The sequence below is a fragment of the Colossoma macropomum genome, unplaced genomic scaffold, assembly GCF_904425465.1.
Source record: "Colossoma macropomum unplaced genomic scaffold, Colossoma_macropomum, whole genome shotgun sequence".
Lineage (NCBI taxonomy): Eukaryota > Metazoa > Chordata > Actinopteri > Characiformes > Serrasalmidae > Colossoma > Colossoma macropomum.
The window spans coordinates 165,451-184,392 of NW_023495989.1; the positions used below are offsets into that span (position 1 = coordinate 165,451).

The following is an 18,942-nucleotide window of genomic DNA, read 5'->3' on the forward strand; positions in this document are numbered from 1 at the left end:
CACGAGCATATGCCTGAACCAAATAATGCTTACAAAACTAACTAACATGAAAAAAAAGAAAGAAAAATGCATAACTGCCTACTTAAAACAGGAGAACATTTTCCCAAATGTTCACAAAGAGCTTCATAGAATCTAACAAAGAGAAGTGAAGAGAAGAATGGAGTAAAGAGTTTCGGGCTGACAGGCCCTAAACGTCTCCCTGACCTCTTTTATACAGGAGGGCACCCCCTTGTGGCCAATCACAGACCTGCACATAACACAACAAAACAGGGAAAAAAACACAAAATGCCAACACAAGGCATATATGTGTATATATATATGTGTGTGTGTGTGTGTATGTGTGTGTGTGTGTGTGTGTGTGTTACCACTCTGAATAACCCTGTTTGTGGATGCTGCACTCTGAAAGTATAATTGTGTTGAAGTGCTGTGTGAACATCTTACTGTAAATATCCAGCAGGTGTCTCAGTTTTATCACTTGTGGCTTGTTATAATGTTTGATACAGGATGTCACGTGTTGGTGCCGCGAGCTGTGAGACTTCTGGTGCCTAGTACGAGACACATTTACGGACTCTACCCATCTCTTATAAACACATGTTTGGTATTTCAGTAGAGAATTGTACTAGTAGAACCGTAGTAGAGTATTACACTTCTCAGATACCTTCTTGTCACGTAAGTTTCAATATGCCATATATTTTTGTCTTTTTTGTGCATCTGCTGGTGTATTCAGCCTGAGCAGTGTTGTTTCATTTAACCCCAGTCTTTAAGAGTTTGCATCACAGTTGCATTGCTATGAGTGTTTTGGTGTGTGTTTGTGCTGACTGCTTGCTGAGGTGGATGAAGTGCCATCTGCACTCCCTGTTATTTGCTGTTGCTGTTTGCCTGCTGACTGCTGGACTGCTCCTGCTTTGCCCTTTGGACGGGTATAGAATATTTAAGGACAGGGCCTGAAGTGCAGCAGGGGTGACAACTGTAGAGATAACAGAAATCAGTTTACTGCTAGATACAAGAGAGAAAGTAGCACTTTACTTCATAGATAATAAGTGATAATGATACGGTAATAGTTTGGTAACAAGTTCAGCTTGACATGCTAATTTTCAAGTTGTTACTAAAAAATAAGCTAGTAATTGTAATGACAGTAAGTTGGAAATCAAATGATAAAATAATGGTAACAAGTTGTACTAACCTAATTAATTTTAGTTGTTAATAAATGATAAGCTGAGAAGTTTGATTAATAAGTATTTTGCCAGATCTGTGCTTTACGTAACAGTATTACAGGTAACACAAAGGAAACATGTGATGTTGCATTTTCCAGCTCTGATTCTATTTAATTGCAGTATATTTACCTCATCTATTCCTGATTATCAACTCTTTTACATCTGGGCCAACATATCAAAGTAAAGAGCAACCATGGCTGATTATAATGCAGTAATTTATCAGAATTGATCAGAATTTCAGTGCAGTTACCTATATTATTTTGAAGAACTACCGATAACACCTGATGTGATATACAGCGACTAAATGAAAAATAAGACGTAAAGTAATAAGTTTGCATTTTACAAAAACTAGTTAATTTACTTGTTACCACATGAAGTAATTTTTTAAGTTGATTTTTACAATGTGGGAAACAAAGTAGAAACATGTAATTTGGTATTCTACAGCACTAATGACTACTTTGTTGTTTTTGGGGTAACAGCCCTATTAATTCACTTGTGATTCGAAGCAACTTTAAGCCTTTTGAATACACTAAGAGAATTTTGAATGCACTTCATGCACTCATATGAAACTTGGCTGTGCCTCAAGTTATCTGAAGTTACTTACTTCTGTGAAAATGGTGCTTTTCCTGTGGTTTTCTTTTGGTCAGCGCATAGCGCAGGCAGAAGTACAACTGCAGATTCTCAATACATTTCTCATGACCACAAACAATACAGACTCTTTCATTTACAATTACTGTAATAATTTAAAGCAAGGAGTTTTAAGTTGGGGGTGCTGAAATTGTAAGTAGTATATACATGCCATGAATGGTGATGTCATGCAAAATGATTTACCGTGGTAATATTTGGCAGCTCTGGTGCACAGAAATGGCCTACAGCTCTGCCCACGCTTTCACTCTTTGCACTTCAACCTACAAGCAGCCATCAGTGGGTGGGGGAAGTGATTTGGCTCTCTATGACGAAAATACATTAACATAAACAGCGCACAGCTGCTGCAGGTTTTAAATAAAACACATTATTATTATTATTTTATTTAGTTTTTTTTTCACAAGTTAAACAAATTGTCATTATTACTAAAATTATTATTAGTGGTAGTAGTAGAAGTAGTAGTAGTAGTATAGAACTGGGGTCTTTGGGATCCCAAACAACAAGAGAATAAAGCTAATTTCAACAGAACATGAGTGTTAAGCTACAACAAAAGTTAACACTACTAGGGTTTTAGCAGTAGGTGCAGAAAATATGTGAAGTCCTCTTTGCATTTTCTAGCATTGCTCTCCACCATTATAAAATCCTCAAGGCCTGTTACTATCAGCTAGCCTCAAAAATGTATTGCAGAATTAACCACAGCAGCTTCATGTGCCTGTAACTTGGTCAACTGTCCTATGTCTGAGTTGTAACTACAATTTTTTTAACCAAAAACTGATCACAATTAGATCGGCTCACAGGTGATCTTTCTTTTTGATTTTCAAGTAGAGGAGAACGCTCTTTTTATCATATAAAGGTTTGCTGCAGGCTGACTACAAGAATCAGACATGTCATTTGTAGCCACATGGCTGATGATGGAGCTCATCCATGTACTTTTCTTTCTTCAATGCCCAGGTACAGTATGTATTTTCCCTGTCTACTGCACACTCTCCACATATACACCCTCAGGCACACTGAGCAGGAGTCATACTACATTGTTCAGAGCAATGAATACTTAATAGTCAATCAGCTAAACAGGAAGCAATGCCAAATTAACATGCTATTTATTGTCCTAAATATCATGACTAAGCATGTTTTGTATTCAAATACATTCCAGCTATTGTAGCCAAAAAATCACATAGCTATATGACCTTTAAAATATTTTGGATTAACACTCTTAACCTCATAAAAAATAGTAATAAGCATCATGTCTTGTATGTATTCCATTGTGGTTCAAGGCGCAGGTGCTATAACAGGTATTCTAGTATATCACTGACTTGTACAGTCATATGCAAAACTTTGAATGCTGATGAAGTTATGTGTTTTGTTGATTTTCTAAGTAAAAATAGGTTAACATATGCTCTACAGGGAACTTATGGCAATTTGTCTGCAAACAAATTGCACTCTGCTTTTGTTTTATACCACTGACACCACCCAAAAAATAATCAAAACAAAACACAGCTAGTGCAGAAGCCTCTCATACAATGCAATAATGCAGGGTTACTCATTGCAGGGTAATGCTGCTTCCACTAAAGCAATAACAATAACAATGATGACGAGTAGCGCATGCACAGCTCACTCAAGTGCTCAAGCTTGAAGCAAAACCAGCCTTATCTCAGTTTCAGTGGTTTGCCCACTGACCATGAGCAGAGAAACATAGGTTTGTGCTATTAATAAAGGAAGAAACTTTGTCATACGGAGGAAAAGAACATCTGTGCCAGCATTTCACCACTGCTGACTAACATTACACTGAATTCAGTTCATGCAGTAAAGTTGCTGCTGCAGCCGCTTTGAGAGGAACAGTTCATTTTCTCCCTCAAAAGCTATCATCATCTGAGAGAGCAAGTTCTCAACAAGGAGTAGATGTTTGTAAATTGGAGCCAATGTTTGTGGCAAACATTACAGTGGCGCTATGGACCATGATGACCTGGCAAACCCTGCCAGGATGTGTGCATGTTTAGCTTTTTGCCAACTAGTTTATTGTTAGCAAGCTGTTTTAACACCTCCAGTTAACCTGGCTTATTTAGCATTTTGGCTATAGTTATTATCACCTATCCATCGATTTATCACTTTTAAGACGTTAGCTGACATTATTGTACCCTGATAGCTGTGAAGGAATTTTTCCATGAAGCATTTAGTTATATCCTTTATTTAGTTTGGACTCCCACATTGTTGTGTGTTTGGTGTTCTCCAACAATTCTGGACACATTCTCAAATATTAAGCTTGGCAACTATGACAAAGATGAAGTGACACACCTTTCTCTGTTGAGCTGAAGTGATACGAATGCCTATATTTCTGAGGTAGTAAATGTCCATAAGACAGTAGTGGAACTTGTTTTACCCAGCATTTACATGCTTCAGTTTCTTGTGAAAAGGGCCTACTAGTATTTTTGCACTTGGGCTCCCCCCTACAGTTGCAGAGTTTATTTCACTTTTACGCCACTGTCACAAATACAAATCACGCTCTGAGCCCCCTCACGTACACATGAATTTGTTGTGCACACGCATCATATGGATGCTACAGATTACCTTTGTGCTTTCTATGTTCCTATATATAAACAACCAAAATTACAAGTGTAATTTTAGCATTCATAGGCCTGCATAAAGCACATGCACACGAAGGGGAGTCGGATTCTGCTGGGCACCCGCAAAAACTGTAAGGGTCTGCACCCCCGGCCGCCAGCAGAGGGCGACAGCGGCAAGGTGCCCAGCCTGCGCCGCCGGCTGCCAGCAGAGGGCGACAGTGGCGAAGTGCAATAACTTTAGGGAACTCCAATTCCCAGAAGCCCTCGGGCTGATTAGGCCCAACCTGACACACCTGTGGACTCCTCTACTTAAGGCTGTGGCAAACAGCAGCCCTTTGTCACACCTTTGTTGAGGGGTGACTGGTACAGTATGCGGCCCCTGGTGGGTATTTAAACAAAAAGAAAAGAAAAAACAAACACAGAGGGCTGGAAAAAACAAAGGAGAGTAATAGCCCCAAAATTACTCAAAAAAAAAAAAAAGACACAAGAAGGCTTGAGCTACAAACCGCTCCAAGCCATACAAAAGGTATTTTGTTCTAAGAGCAAACAAGTGAAACAAAGTCTGCCTTCCCATCACAATTACAGTAGAAGTGTCTTTTGTTTTCTCGTTATCTTTTATTTCACGTTTCTAATTCAGCCTTTGTTTGAGCACGCTGCTTTCAGCTTCTCCTTTGTTTGTCGTTTTTCCCACCTTTTATTTCCCGTTCCTTGAGATACATTACATCAGTGGTTCGAACCTGGCTCTGGGTCACCCCAATCCCAACATGCCAAATTCACATCCCATTGCCTCAAAAAATTTATTTAACACCCTTTCTCACAGGTTTTTATCTTTCTCACAGGTTTTTATCTTTGCACTTGGGTCCATAACAAAAACATCAAATAAGAAAGAGCCATGTCGACTTAGAGTACATATTACAGGAGTAAGAGCAAGAGTAAAGGGAGAGTAAATATTACAGGACTTTATTACAGGAAGCTGCAAACTTTCAAGACTTATTTGGTGTGAGGTTGACAAAGACAAACCATACTCTTTGGCATGAGATGAATTTATTTCTTCGCATGTTAGCCTGAAATGGGACTCAGGTTAGATGACTTTCATCGCCCAGAAAAAACATAAAACTCTGTAAGACATGGGTGATATAGCCGTCAGTGTGTGCCGTAAAGCATTACACAATTCTTGTAACAGGTTTCGTGCCGACTCCTTCAAAGTTACCTAGCTCTATAGCAGGCATTTAACTCTAACGTTCGATCAATAGGGGGAGTAGGGCACTCATGATCCCTGACCTCAAACTCTGCCTACAAGCACAGCCATTGGCTCACAAGTCACTGACACTTTATTGCCTCCCTACTGAAACATTTGCGTAATTTAGTGTACTTTATGATAATGCAATTTAGCTTCAGACCTGTCCAGGGTGTATCCTGCCTTCCACCCAATGACTGCTGGGATAGGCTCCAGCTCCTCCCATGACCCAGAAGGATAAGCGGCTTAGGAGGTGTGTGTGTGTGTGTGTGTGTGTGTGTGTGTGTGTGTGTGTGTGTGTGTGTGTGTGTTTAGCTTCAAAGCTAGCCTTCTGTTAGTTTCAAATTTACCAACATATTTTATCCTTGACGTTTGACCCCAACAATTTAAACCTCTGGGAAATATCAAAGTTGTGGTGAAAATTCTGCCCCCCCTCACTACTAGCATTGTGGTTCATTTTGGTCCATTGCTCTTGGAAAACCATCCCCCTTGTAGAAACCATGCCTGAGTCAGTTTGATTGTTTGGGGTCACTGTCTTGTTGAAGTGTCCATCCACTCCCCTTTCATGAGTGATAAGATTAAATTCTCCTCTAATATCTCCTTGTACATCTTGTGATGATGAGCAATGACCCAGTACCGCGTGCAGGGTAGCAGCCCTATATCATGACACTCCCACCTCCGTACTTCACTGTGGATTTGGTGTTCTTGAGATCATAAGTGCAAGCCTTCTTTCTTCAAACATCATAAGCTGAATTATTATGGAGTAACAAAAGAGTTCTGTTTTTGTACAAAATTCCAAAAGAGTTCCAGTTTGACTAAATGCTGTGCCTCTTTTTTTTTAGCAGAAAAGCAGCTTTCAGGTTGTTCAGGTTGATTAGTTGTGGTTCCATGAACTTTCTCTTATTGAACTAACCGTGCTAACAAGGATGTTTATGGTCTTTGATAGGGCTATGTAGCTTTTTTATTTGAGTGTTGTTTACTAATAATGGGCCTTGTTCACCAATATCTTCCTAAGTTTTTTCTTAAATTTGTTCTTGAGAAAAGTCCCAAGAAAAAGTCTACATCATGACATGTTCTTAAACCGCAGAACTGTTAGCACCTTTTGTGCTCTTGAGTGTGTGTAGATTCTGTTTTTACCTAAGAACTAATCCCAAATAAGAAAACACTGGTGAATGCCAGAATCTTCCGAAAAACAGTGTAAGTGGGTTATAAGAAGAACGGTTGGTGAATGTGGCCCTTTGTCACTAAGAACTTTGTGAAGATCCTTCACCTTAACCATGACCATTGAAGAACTGGGTAAGGGGGTCTAACAAAGTATGCAGGGAAACAGATGGACTACAGTCTGTAATAGTAGAACTACAAAGTGCACCTATATGGTAAGTGAAGCTGATGAACTGCACAGTGAGTGTAGAAACAAGGATTTTAATGTTATGGCTGATCAGTGTATACATATTTTAACATAGTGTCTGAATACTTTTCCCTATCAGTTTCATTTTTTAAACATGTCTTTGTTCACAGCATGAATACATGCTTACATTCTTTCCATATTTCTAAATACAAAGCCAAAAGGTGTTACGTGTGTAAATTTGAAGTAGATATGTGTGCTAGAAATATATTAAATGACAAAACCTAAAGTGCTAGAATACCTGTTTCCCCTCACATTATACGTCATACTTTATTATGCCAGGTATCTTGCTATTTACTGGTTCTAATCAAATTGTAAACCTCTACAGGTACATTCTCCTCTTCAAACACCTCTAAAACTCAACCACATCTTCAACCTCTCATGTTGCCTAACAATCTTAAGAGGGCATTTTCTTCACCTTAAATTATGCATATAGTCATAGATTCATCTTCTCTGCAGTACAGGAATAGTGATGCTCTTTTTTCTGTTTTGTTTTTATTATCTGACCTTAGCCTTCTCACTGATTGTGATCTGTCATTGTCACTCACTTGTGCCACTTGCTGTCATTTGAGCAGGCTTAATAATTGTGATAAAGTTGTGGGTGTAACTTCAACTGTAGCTGCAGCACTGTAACTTTAGACCCCACACTTTCAGACCTCCTCCCTTACGACTACACCACCTAATGGCATATTTTGAACCACAGTTTCAGCTCTCTTAGCACAAGAGTAAAAGGTCAATCCAACTATTACTACAGTACTCTTATTAGATAAGAGAAACCATTTTTAAAGAGAAACTACTTGCATCCACATTTTTTATTCTTTTCTTTTATAGTATAGTATTTGTATATAGAGTAGGTTCACAATTAAGGTACGAACCAGTAAAGAGCAATGACGGCCATCATTTATTTATGTACCTTTTTCACAGTGCCTTATTAATTTGCTATATACAATAGTAAAGCACCATAGGGAATGTAAACCAGTACAGAAAGATAAGACCACATCAACTGCCTTTTTGTATTGTTCAGTTCTAAGGGGTGTGTACCTTTTTACTTTTAAACTGGGCCTTGTCCATACCCACAATACATACAAACATTCTGCATAAATCTTTTGAATGTATTTAGTTGGTTGACACTCTAATGACAGTCTCCGACAGCCTACTGGGAAGAAACATGAACACTGTGTCCCAATTCAGGGGCTGCACACCTTGAACCTCAGAATATGCTGGCTGGCGAAGGATCCACCCGTTGGATCCTTCGTTGGCGTGGAAAAGAAGGATACATTTCTCGACCGCATATGAAGGAGCCTTTGAAATGGGACAGCCTAGTCACACAGCTGTGACGCAATCGGCCTTCATTACTGATTAGCCACTCGTTCACACAGCCTGGCTCTCCATCTTCCAGCCAACGCTCATCCACAGCAGAGACGTTGGGTTTTTTTCAGTATGACATAGTCTCTATGCTATAAAACACACCCAGACAACAAATGTACACTGCACCTGATTGAGGGCAAATGTAGTGCTGCATCCGGTCCAGATCCCCAAAGCAGAGCTGGCCCTGGTGTCTTTTTGCACAACGGCCCAATACCAGAACCGATCTGTTTTACAAATCTGTACCAAAACAGATTAAAAACCAGCCCAGATGAGCAAAGAACAGTGTTACATCTGGCCCTGAATTGGTGCAAGTCTAAATATTATCTTCATATCTGACCCAAATGTGGCATGGACCCGGTTCAGAAGAGGTTCAAGCTCAAGTTCATACAAGCAGCTCTCTCGTTACAGTAGCTACCGAGCCTCTCGACCACTATGTCATATTACATCCAGAGCTGAGAGTTTGGGTCTGACACAGCTTGAGTCTGATAGTTAGACCCTTCTTGTTTCGTTTGAACTGCTATTGCCAAGAGAGATTGGCACTCATAAAAAATGCTTCTCAGCTTGATACTGCAAGGTCAGAAATAACTGTGGTGTAACTATTAAAATGTTCTTTCACACATTTTCAAAATGCACACTGTCAATGCACTGTTAGACCCCTATTAAAGAACTATTCTTTAAAAGCCTTCCTCTATGGCATCACTCCAAAGAATCTTTATTGGCCCTTTACCTTTTGAAAAGTGTATTTTTAAAAGGTACTAAACTTTCCTTATCAAACATTCATCATTTTAAAAGCTGTTGTTTGTGATGTGCAAATTTTGGCCAGATCAGTTAGAAGGTGTTAATTCTACATTGATGACCAGGCAGTGTGATCACAATATATGAACACTGCTCTCACTATTGAAGTAGATGATGGGTTTGCATGAGTGGCTACAATATGTGTTAGATAAACTAGCCAACTATTACAAGTTATTTTGTCTCGTTCTTTTAAACACTGCATGGACTACATGTAGCGCTTCAGTTCTGACCTTCTGACTGAAGGTTTTTCTGTAACAAAGGTTTATATTAGGGTTTACTTTTGTACAGAGCAATTCTGACAATGAAACTAAAGGTAAATTCTGTAGTAAAGTTCTTAGACTCGATTTGAGCCCCATAGACTTCAGACTCAACTCTCATTCACAGCCCAGAGACTTGAAGCTCAACTCAGAATTGACCTGTAAACAGCTATGCTATGAAATGCACCTTTTAGGAGCTGATCAAATGGATGGGTGTACCTAATAAAGTGGACAATGAGTGTATTGTATATTTAGATACAAATCGAAATGAATACACTGTATAAGAGGTTTAATACAACAGTATAACAGGTCTTTCTGACACTCAGGGTCATCTAAGTCTGCGGACACTGCACAACAAATGACAGTTAGGAAAGACATGGTTACTGAAACGTAAGGACTTTACGTACAATCCATCTAAATACCAAATTATGAACTCATAATTTCAGTTTTATTTGTTTATTAATTTTCTTTCTTTCTTCCTTTTTTATGGCAGAGACTTTTATGAAGCAACTTATGCAAACGTTAAGCCTGAGTGGCATCCAAATGACTCCAGTGCAGCATGTTTCTTATAAAATATCAAGCACATTTCCATCATGGTGAACAAAACCACATATCTCCAAAACCTTTATAGGAGAAGAAAAAAAACATCCTTCGCTTTTATTGTAGGTTAACGCTAAGATTTTTGGACCATTTCCACAGATGCATTCATCACGAAATTTTGGCACATTATAAACAGCAGCTGACATCTGTAAAAAAAATAAATAAATAAAATAAAAAGCAAGAAAAATTGAGAAGGTTTTGTTGACTGCAATGATTTGTTTTCAACCCCTAAAAATCCCAGGCTTATTACATACTAAGACTTTTTTTATCAGGAACTACAGGGACTCTAATGCAAACTGATTAAGCTATTCTTAGCTTATGGAAGTGTGTTAAGACTTTGGACCTGCTGGTGAGCCTTGGCCTTTTAACGGGTTAAAGGGGATATCCACTTACTTTCATGCATTTTCATGCACATTGTACCTACTTTTTTTTCTTTATTTACTACTATTTCACCATCATTAACATTACATATAAAACACAGAAGACACATATACGACCATTTTAGATAGCAAATAAAATCACTATGTTTGTGTTGTAGACATTGCGCACCCTGGTTCTTGTCATTGCCACTGTAAAGAAATTACTTTACAATGAACCATTTCACATCAAACCACACTGAATAATTTTGGTTGCATCTCAATGATTGAATTATGCATCAATTTTGTAAAATCAGTGAAATATTATGGAATCCTGTTTCCACCACTGAAGAAAATAGCCATTTAGTGAGTCATTATAATGAGAAGGTTTCCCATAATTATAACATAGCAAGTCATAATTTGAGATGCTAAGATAAGTATCTCAGAAGTGTGCCTTGCTATCTCATAATAGAGATCCTATCTCATAACATCAGCTAGTATCTATTGGTATAATTTGTATTAGTATAATTATGACTGACTATCTCATAACACAGGGATCCTGTCTCATAATTATGACTTAGTTTCTCATAATTATGATTTATAATATCAGAAATATGACTTGCTATCTCATAATTATGACTTACCATCTTCTTAACTCTTACATATTAACAGTGATGGTGAATGTATAATTTGTATAAACTGCAGGTTCCAAGAGATCATAATTTTACATCTTGAGGAGATGTCATTGTATATAAAGGTAACCATGTGTGTGGGCTCTCATGTTCTGTGTGTCATGGTGAACTGAGTCAAAGGCCACGCTGACATTTTAAATGCAGAAGTGTTTCAAAACAAAGGATGTAAGTAAACCAGTAGGCTGAGAACACATCTCGTTGACAAAGGAGATAAATATCTTTGTTTAAAAATGCATGAATGGGTCTTTTTTGCTGGTGGGGAAATTTATTTTGAGAGCATAATATATTTCTTTGTATTTTGCTATATTTTGGAAATGCAACGTTTCTTGTATACAGATATAATCTATTTTGCATGGAATTTTTTTTTTTTATAAAGTGAGTTCTTCATAATTCATGATTCCACATGATTGTGGATCTGACTAAATGCTGTTAATGTAAATTAAGTTTTATTTTAATGTTTTATAGCCAGTTATACTATATTACTATGTTATAGCAAACTAGATTGTTTTCAGTTTTAATATTTTAATACACAGTTCAACTAAGCAAATGTTATGGAATTTTGCCCTATACTAGTAAATGTACTAATTAACCATTTCAATATGTCTTATTTATTTATTGATTGATTGATTGATTGATTGATTTGGATTAAGCCTAGTCTTGGACTAAATTACAGTGCCAGTACTGATTCAACACTAAAATTCTTCTTAGTATAGGTTAAGCCTTAATCTGAGAAACTGGCCCTGGGAAATTTTTGAAAAGCATGATGCACAAGTTATTACAACGCTATGAAAAAGTATTGGCCATTCTCAATTTCTTCTTTTACTTCATATTTGTTACAATTAGTGCTTTTATATCTTTAAATGAAATATAATGTTGTACAAGGAAAATATTATCAAACTGAAATACATTTTTATTAATTATTTAATTTATTTAGGTAGCAAAGATATTCAACATGTTAATCACCTTAAAGTTTGTTTTTCATAATTAAATGGTTACAGTGTAAATAATAGCTTGTTGCATGAATGACAACAACCAATATTTCATATTGTTGTGGAGAAGTTTGAACCCTCTCTTCTTTGCAGAACTGCATTTCAAGCACAAACTGCTCTTTGGAAGCCCTGCCACGGTATCTTTCCTGAGTCCAAGACTTCAGGATCACTAATTTTGTTTCTTTCAGCCATCCAGATGTAGATTTGCTTTCTTTGTTTTGGATCATTGTCTGTAGAATTGGCATTTCTGGAATTCCTGAATGATTTGCCTTTGTGCCTTCAAAGACATTATGGCAGGCCTGGGAAGTTCCTAGGCTTCTCAATTTATAGATAATGGCTCTCACTGTCGTTAAGCGAGGTCCTATGCATCAGCAAATAGTCCAAGAGTTAAACAAGTGTTCACAAGGATTTCAAGCATTTCACCCTCTGCAGTGCATAATAACATCAAAACATTCAGAGAATCTGGAGAAATCTCTGCGCATAACGACAAGGCTGAAAACCACAAATGAATGCTCATGATCTTTGACCCCTCAAATGACTCTGCCTTAAAAACCAGCATGTTTCTGTGATGGATATCACTGCATGGGGTCAGGAGTACTTTGAAAAATGTCAGTAAACACGTCTGGCACAAATGCAAGATAAGACTGTACAATGCACAGTGGAAGTCATATGTCAACAGCGCCCAGAAACACTGCCGAATTCTTTGGGCTACAGCTAATTTGTGAAGAACTGATGCAGAGTGTAAACCTGTATTGTGGCCTGATGAGTCAGCCCTTCAGGCTGTTTATGGAAATAATGAACATGTTCTCTGGGCCAAAAAAGAACTGCCCAGATTATTAAAAAAAAAAAAAAGTTCAAAAGCCAGCATCTTTTATGGTATTGGAGAGTATTAATGGGTAACCTGCACATCTGTGGAAGCACCATTAATGCTGAACACATTTTGGAGAAAGATGCTGCCTTTTAGACATCGTCTTTTTCAGGGACATCCATGCTTATTTCAACATCACAACACCAAACCACATTCTGTACGCTACAATAGCATGCCTGCATAATCAGAGAGTGCGGAAGCTAAACTGGCCTTCCTGCAGCCCAGACCTGTCTCTCCCTGAAAACATACATCTTATTAACCTTAAAATATGATAAGATGAATTTAAAACTGGATCAGTTGGTGCCTTCTGTCCCCAAACATTAGGTGTTTTTTAAAGGAAAGGTGATGTAACACTGTGGTGCTCCTTTTCCAAATTTTTGGAAACGTGTTGCAGGCATCAAATATATATTTACAAAACACACACACACACACACACACAAACATCTAAACCACTTATCCTTTTGGGCCATGGGGGAGGAGCTGGAGCCTATCCCGGCAGTCATTGGGCAGAAGGCAGGAAACACCCTGGACAGTTTGCCAGTCCATCGCAGAGCACTACTTTCAAACAGAACTTAATAATCACTACTTTTGTTTTCATTAGCATTTCACATACTGTTCCAACTTTTCTGGAATGAGGTTTGTATTTTTAAAAGAGTTTAGGTCAAGTTGTTAAAGGCAGGTCATTAATGTCTCGTAGCAGTTACTAATATATTTATTTATATTTGTTTGATTGCTGCTCTTGAAGAATTTTGACTTTTTAAATGAGAGAAACTGTGTGGCATTTGATTTGCAGTTTTTTATTCTATTTGATTCTTTACAGTACAAAATTTGCTTGGTGAATCATTGAGACTCAAACTGCAGTGTTTGAATAGAGGCCTCCACCACTCAGCAAAGGGTGATAATAAAACATGAGGCAGAGTTTCCTGTAGCTTCATACCTCAAGCTTCATCAAGGTTGCTTTGCTTGTGTCATGCTGTGTTGGCCCAGTGTACCTAGTAATGATAAAATTTCCCTGTGAAAAAATCTTTCAAAAATTTTCTTTTCTTAATATTGATAGTTTTGAAAGAAAACATTAGAGATGATTGTGTATGTGGTGGTTAGAGTGAAGCTGCAGAGGTGATAATGTAAAGCTAATGAGGTGCTGTGATCACACCGGATAGAACCAGCCCTGACTGTCATCCTGACCTTTAAAGTAAAGGAAGCGCCTGAATTAGTGATCATCTTACATTCAGTGCTTAATAACATCAGTTGTATGTTTAGGAGAAGTGACCAAAATGAAGATGGAGCTCGTCCAAATAGTTTTCTTTTTATGTTGCTCTCCAGGTAGGATGCTTAACTAACAGATTTTATCTTACTGTTTATCTCTGGATTTCATTGTTTTACAAGTGTAGTTCTTGTGCTATTATCATTATTTTCATACCTTCTATTATTATCTTTTTAATTTCTCTATGGCACTCAGCTGCACTTGAAAGGGAATTCTACCAATTTTTTAATATTTCTGTATAATTAAATCATTACAGTGTAAATATAGTATTTCAGAGTGGTTCGCTGTGAAATGTTACATTCTAGAGAAACTGAGTCAGAATTGTTTACAGCACTGGTGAAAGGAATCAGACATCTACAGAGCTACACTGAAAGCTCCCTCATGGAAAGTATCACATTGTTTCTGTTAGTCAGTTTTGAGAGAAGCTTTCAGTCTAAAATATATATTTGTTAAACGAACATTCAGGGCAGAGGGGTATATGCAGGATGTTGTATGAACAAAGAAGACAAATTTTTGGATTTACCCCATTTTACCCTTCTCAGACATTAAAAACTCAAGACACAATTAGGTTTACTGGTGGTTTTGGATAGTAAACAGCATGACTGTATTTGCATTGTAGACGTCCCAACTTCTATTTCCTATCACCACTTTAAAGAAAGCACAGTCAGTAATTTCTCTACAATGACACATTTCACATGAAGATTTCCCTTAAAGTAATATGAGCTCAAATAATGCTTAATGAATGGATAAAAGAAAGACTTATAAATACTTATAAATATAAACAGTTTGATTACTGCTGTTAGGCACAAAGCAGTGTTCTGAATTATTTTATTATTATTAGATTTTATTATTATTAATAATAATAATAATAATAATAATAATAATAATTTTTATTCATATAGCACTTCATGCTGGTAGCAGCTGAAAGTGTTTTACAGACTGGTGATAAACCATAGTTATACAAGAAAGTATAAGTATTCATTTAGAATCATATAAGAAAACGACACAGATCAAATTAAAAGATAAATACCACGAGGCGTAAAGTTTTAAGTAAATCCTAAGTTAATGAGAGAGGGTTTTAGATGCTTCTTAAAAGTGAGCATTGAACTTAACTGCCTAATACAAGGTGGAATTGAGTTCCACAGTTTAGAAGCATAACAACTGAACAAGGCCTCTCCGTGTTTTCTGTACTGTACAGAGGGTATTTGTAGAAGGCCAGTATCTGCAGAACTAAGATCACGTACTGAAACATAAACAGACACTCTGTGATGTAAGCAGGTGCTAGGTCATTTAGAGCCTTAAAAACTAGTAGCAGAACTTTTAAAATCTATCCTGAATGATACAGGTAGCCAGTGCAGTTCTTTTAAAACGGGAGTGATCTGATGTCTCTTTTTTGTTTTTTGTTAGGATGTGTGCTCATGCATTTTGTATGAGTTGTAGTGGATGTATTGTTTTCTTAGGAAGTCCAGCAAGAAGAGCATAACAGTAGTCAAGTCAGTGTAAAAAATGCATGAACAAGTTTCTCTGGGTCACTCTAAGATAGAAAAAGCCAAACTTTAGTGATATTTCTCAAATGATAGAAAGTTACTTTATTGACTGCATTTACATACAGGATAAAACAGAGCTCAGAGTCTAAGATCACACCCAGGTTTCATACTTGAGGTTTGGTATATGAAGCTAAAGAACTAAGTGTCTCAAAGTATTCTTCTCTTTTCTTTACCAAGTTTCTGTACCAAGGATCAGTCTTGCAGTTTTTTCATGATTTAATTATAGAAAATTTTGCAACATCCACTGCGTCAGTCTGTCTACATAGCCATGATCATCAGAAGAAAGGGAAATGTATAACTCGGTGTCATTGGTATAGCTATGAAAATTTATATTATGCTTAGTAATCATATCACCTAGAGGTAGCATGTAGAAAGAGAAAAGCAAAGGCCCTAAAACTGAACCTTGAGGTACTCGACAAGTATGGCAAATGCCAAATCTTTTTGATGAATGATTTCCAAGAGAAACCATGAATTGTCTATTACCTAAATATGATTTAAACCATTGTGGATTAAAATCTTGTGGTCAACGGCATCAAAAGCTGCAGCAAGATCAAATAAAAACAGAATAGATTAATTTTGTGCTTCAGTGCTGAGCCTGAGGTCACTCATAACGTGAATCAATGCTGTCTCTGTACTGTAGTTACAACGAAAACCTGACTGAAACTTCTCATATAACTTGTTTGATATTAGATATCTTTTATTTTTTAAATTAATTGCAAACTCTTCGCAAATTTTAGAAGATAAATCACCATGAGCGGCACTAGCAGAAAAGCTGGGGTCAATTAGTCTGTCTATGGTGAAAAAAAGGATTTTGGTATTATCTTTGTGTGTGTTAATTATACTACAGATGTATGACTGTCTGGATATTTTCATAGCATTATTATAGATTGGGGTTTCATTTTCTGCTCAATACACTATGTGTTTGTTTACACGGGGTTTGATGACTCTAATGATGTTATTGGAGCAAGTTCTCCCTTCACAGCTAGCAGAAGCTTTAGTATTGAGACAGCAGAGAGAGAGGGGAATAGTAGAAATGGAAGAGGCATTGTCTCTATCATAAAAAGCACTTACCTGTCTGCTGTTTAAACTATTTACCCATCTGTTGTTTACTACCGTTAAGTCCAGTCAGGCCTGGCGCAGTACTTTCTCTATATTCTCGGGTGTAGTCCGTCCCTGCGGTAAAATGCCGGTCACTCCCAGAAAGCACTCTAGTTGCTTACATAGCCGACGCCGTTGTTCTTACACCAGCCTTGGAGCCAATAGTGTTGCGCCTAGAGCTTGCTGAACACCTTGGATCTTCTCCAGTAGGTGGGCAACGGTCCCAAGATGACATGTTAATATGAATGTTTCTGTTATATCAGGTCTCATGGCAGAAAACAAGTGGTCAATGACTGTACCTGAAGCTGTCGACCAAAACTTTGGTGAAGATGCCATCATCCCTTGCACTTTTACAACTCCGTATCCATACTACAGGCATGATATAACAGCAATTTGGCAAACCAAATGGCAAGTAATTTACCGCTGTGTGAGCAAAGGAAATCTGTCAGAAAGTGGACACAACTGCACTGAATCTACTGGACATTACTCATTATCGGGTGACCCAAGAAGACACAACATCTCATTGAGGATTAAAAATGTCCTGTTTGTGGATGCAGAAAGGTATTTCTGTCGTGTTGAGTTGGATAAGCAAGGAGATGCCTACGAAACTAGTACAGGAACCATCTTGAACATCCGAGGTAAAATATGAATTTTTGATTCTTTCTAAGAATTCAAGCATTTTCTCTGTAACATTCCTGACAAATTTTACCAAGCAAGCTGTGATGTTTGTAAGAATAACTTAATGATGGTCCATAATGGTAGAATTGGGTCACAGGATAACACTAACAGTGAGATACTTTTTTTCCAGCTGTGCCTCAAACACTAGACAGCATCTACATACAAACACTTCCATCAGGGGAACAGTTTGTTACATGTGATGTTAAAGGAACACCTCCTCCAACAGTGACATGGATCATTCCAGAGAACATGAATGCCTCTTTGGTGTCTGTTCAAAGTGGCTTTGCAGGAGCATCGTCCTCTATTCCTGCAAATCTGCCCAACACCAACTACACCTGCCAGATACATGGAAAGAATGGACTGCAGAATCGCTCAATTTACTTTAGTGGAGCTCAGAAGCAACAGCAGCAGATCCCTTTGATACTGCTCATAATCTTCGTCATTCTTTCTGGAGTTTTCTTCGTTCTTTTTGTGGTCACTTTGGCAGTTTTGTACAAGAAAGGTAAGGAACACACCCATCACTTGTCTATAGTCCTGAAAGACTGTCTGCTGTGTACTAGAGATATAATTATTCAAAATACTTCAGAGGACTTTTGTGCATTCAGCAATGCAGCAGCAGACTATGGTCAACTGGGTTGTGAGCATAACTCAAGGACATCACCATTTCTTGGGTATTTAAGGTTTGATAGGGAAAGAACACACTTCTAGACCATCCATTGTAATGTGGTGTCCCTGACGAACTCAAGGGGTGTAGCCATGCAAAGTGGCTCTCGACTTTGATGTGTGCCACTCCTGGGTAAAACAGGATGTTTGTTTGTAGCTGTTGTTGTTGTTGTTGTTGTTGTTGATGTTATCAGCTCAGTTGTATTGCTTAGTGTGAACTGTATCCGAGGTGGGTGGTGTTTTGTGTGCGAGTTTGTCCATCATCCTTGTATGTCGTGTCCTCCCGTGTTACGCTTTCCCTACATTTTGTGTCAGGCAGTTTCCTTGCTGCTATTCAAATTAAAAGAGCCTTCACCTGTATGATGTTCTTATCTTCTTCGTCAATGCTGCATTGGTATTAGAAGTGACATGCAGTTGCCAGGTTTGAAGAAATTGAGCAGGGCATCGAAGGCAGGTAGCAAAGAAAACATGACCCCAAGGATGGGGGTACTGAGCGCTGAGGGTCCAGCCAGCCGAAAGCAAGACGGCTGGCTCGGGAAATAAGCGAAAAGAAACAGTGTGGTGAGGCTCAGCTGCAGAGGCCAGTTGCAGCTAGGTGAAAGAGAGACAGTGTGCATCTATGCACCATGCTACAGTTGCTGCACGCCATACAGCTGCATGCAGTCACTGGGCATGACGGCTGAACGGCAGCTTTTACTGTGACAC

At 38.0% G+C, this 18,942-nt stretch overlaps 1 protein-coding gene across 1 annotated transcript; it reads left to right on the forward strand.

The window, feature by feature from the left end:
• Positions 1-583: 583 nt before the first annotated feature.
• On the forward strand, positions 584-18,780 carry LOC118803897 (sialic acid-binding Ig-like lectin 15). The gene is made up of 4 exons (XM_036564430.1): positions 584-669; positions 17,160-17,534; positions 17,705-18,245; positions 18,639-18,780. Exons 2-4 carry the CDS (start codon positions 17,165-17,167, stop codon positions 18,778-18,780), a joined length of 1,053 nt encoding a protein of 350 aa, XP_036420323.1. The 5' UTR covers positions 584-669; positions 17,160-17,164.
• Positions 18,781-18,942: the final 162 nt, after the last annotated feature.

Bases quoted from the DNA above. Each gene is read 5' to 3' on its own strand.
- LOC118803897 (XM_036564430.1), top strand. From the start codon at position 17,165: ATGGCAGAAAACAAGTGGTCAATGACTGTACCTGAAGCTGTCGACCAA. The intron at 17,535-17,704 runs GTAAAATATGAA...CTTTTTTTCCAG, and splicing joins AACCATCTTGAACATCCGAG to CTGTGCCTCAAACACTAGAC. The intron at 18,246-18,638 runs GTATTTAAGGTT...CATTGGTATTAG, and splicing joins AGGACATCACCATTTCTTGG to AAGTGACATGCAGTTGCCAG.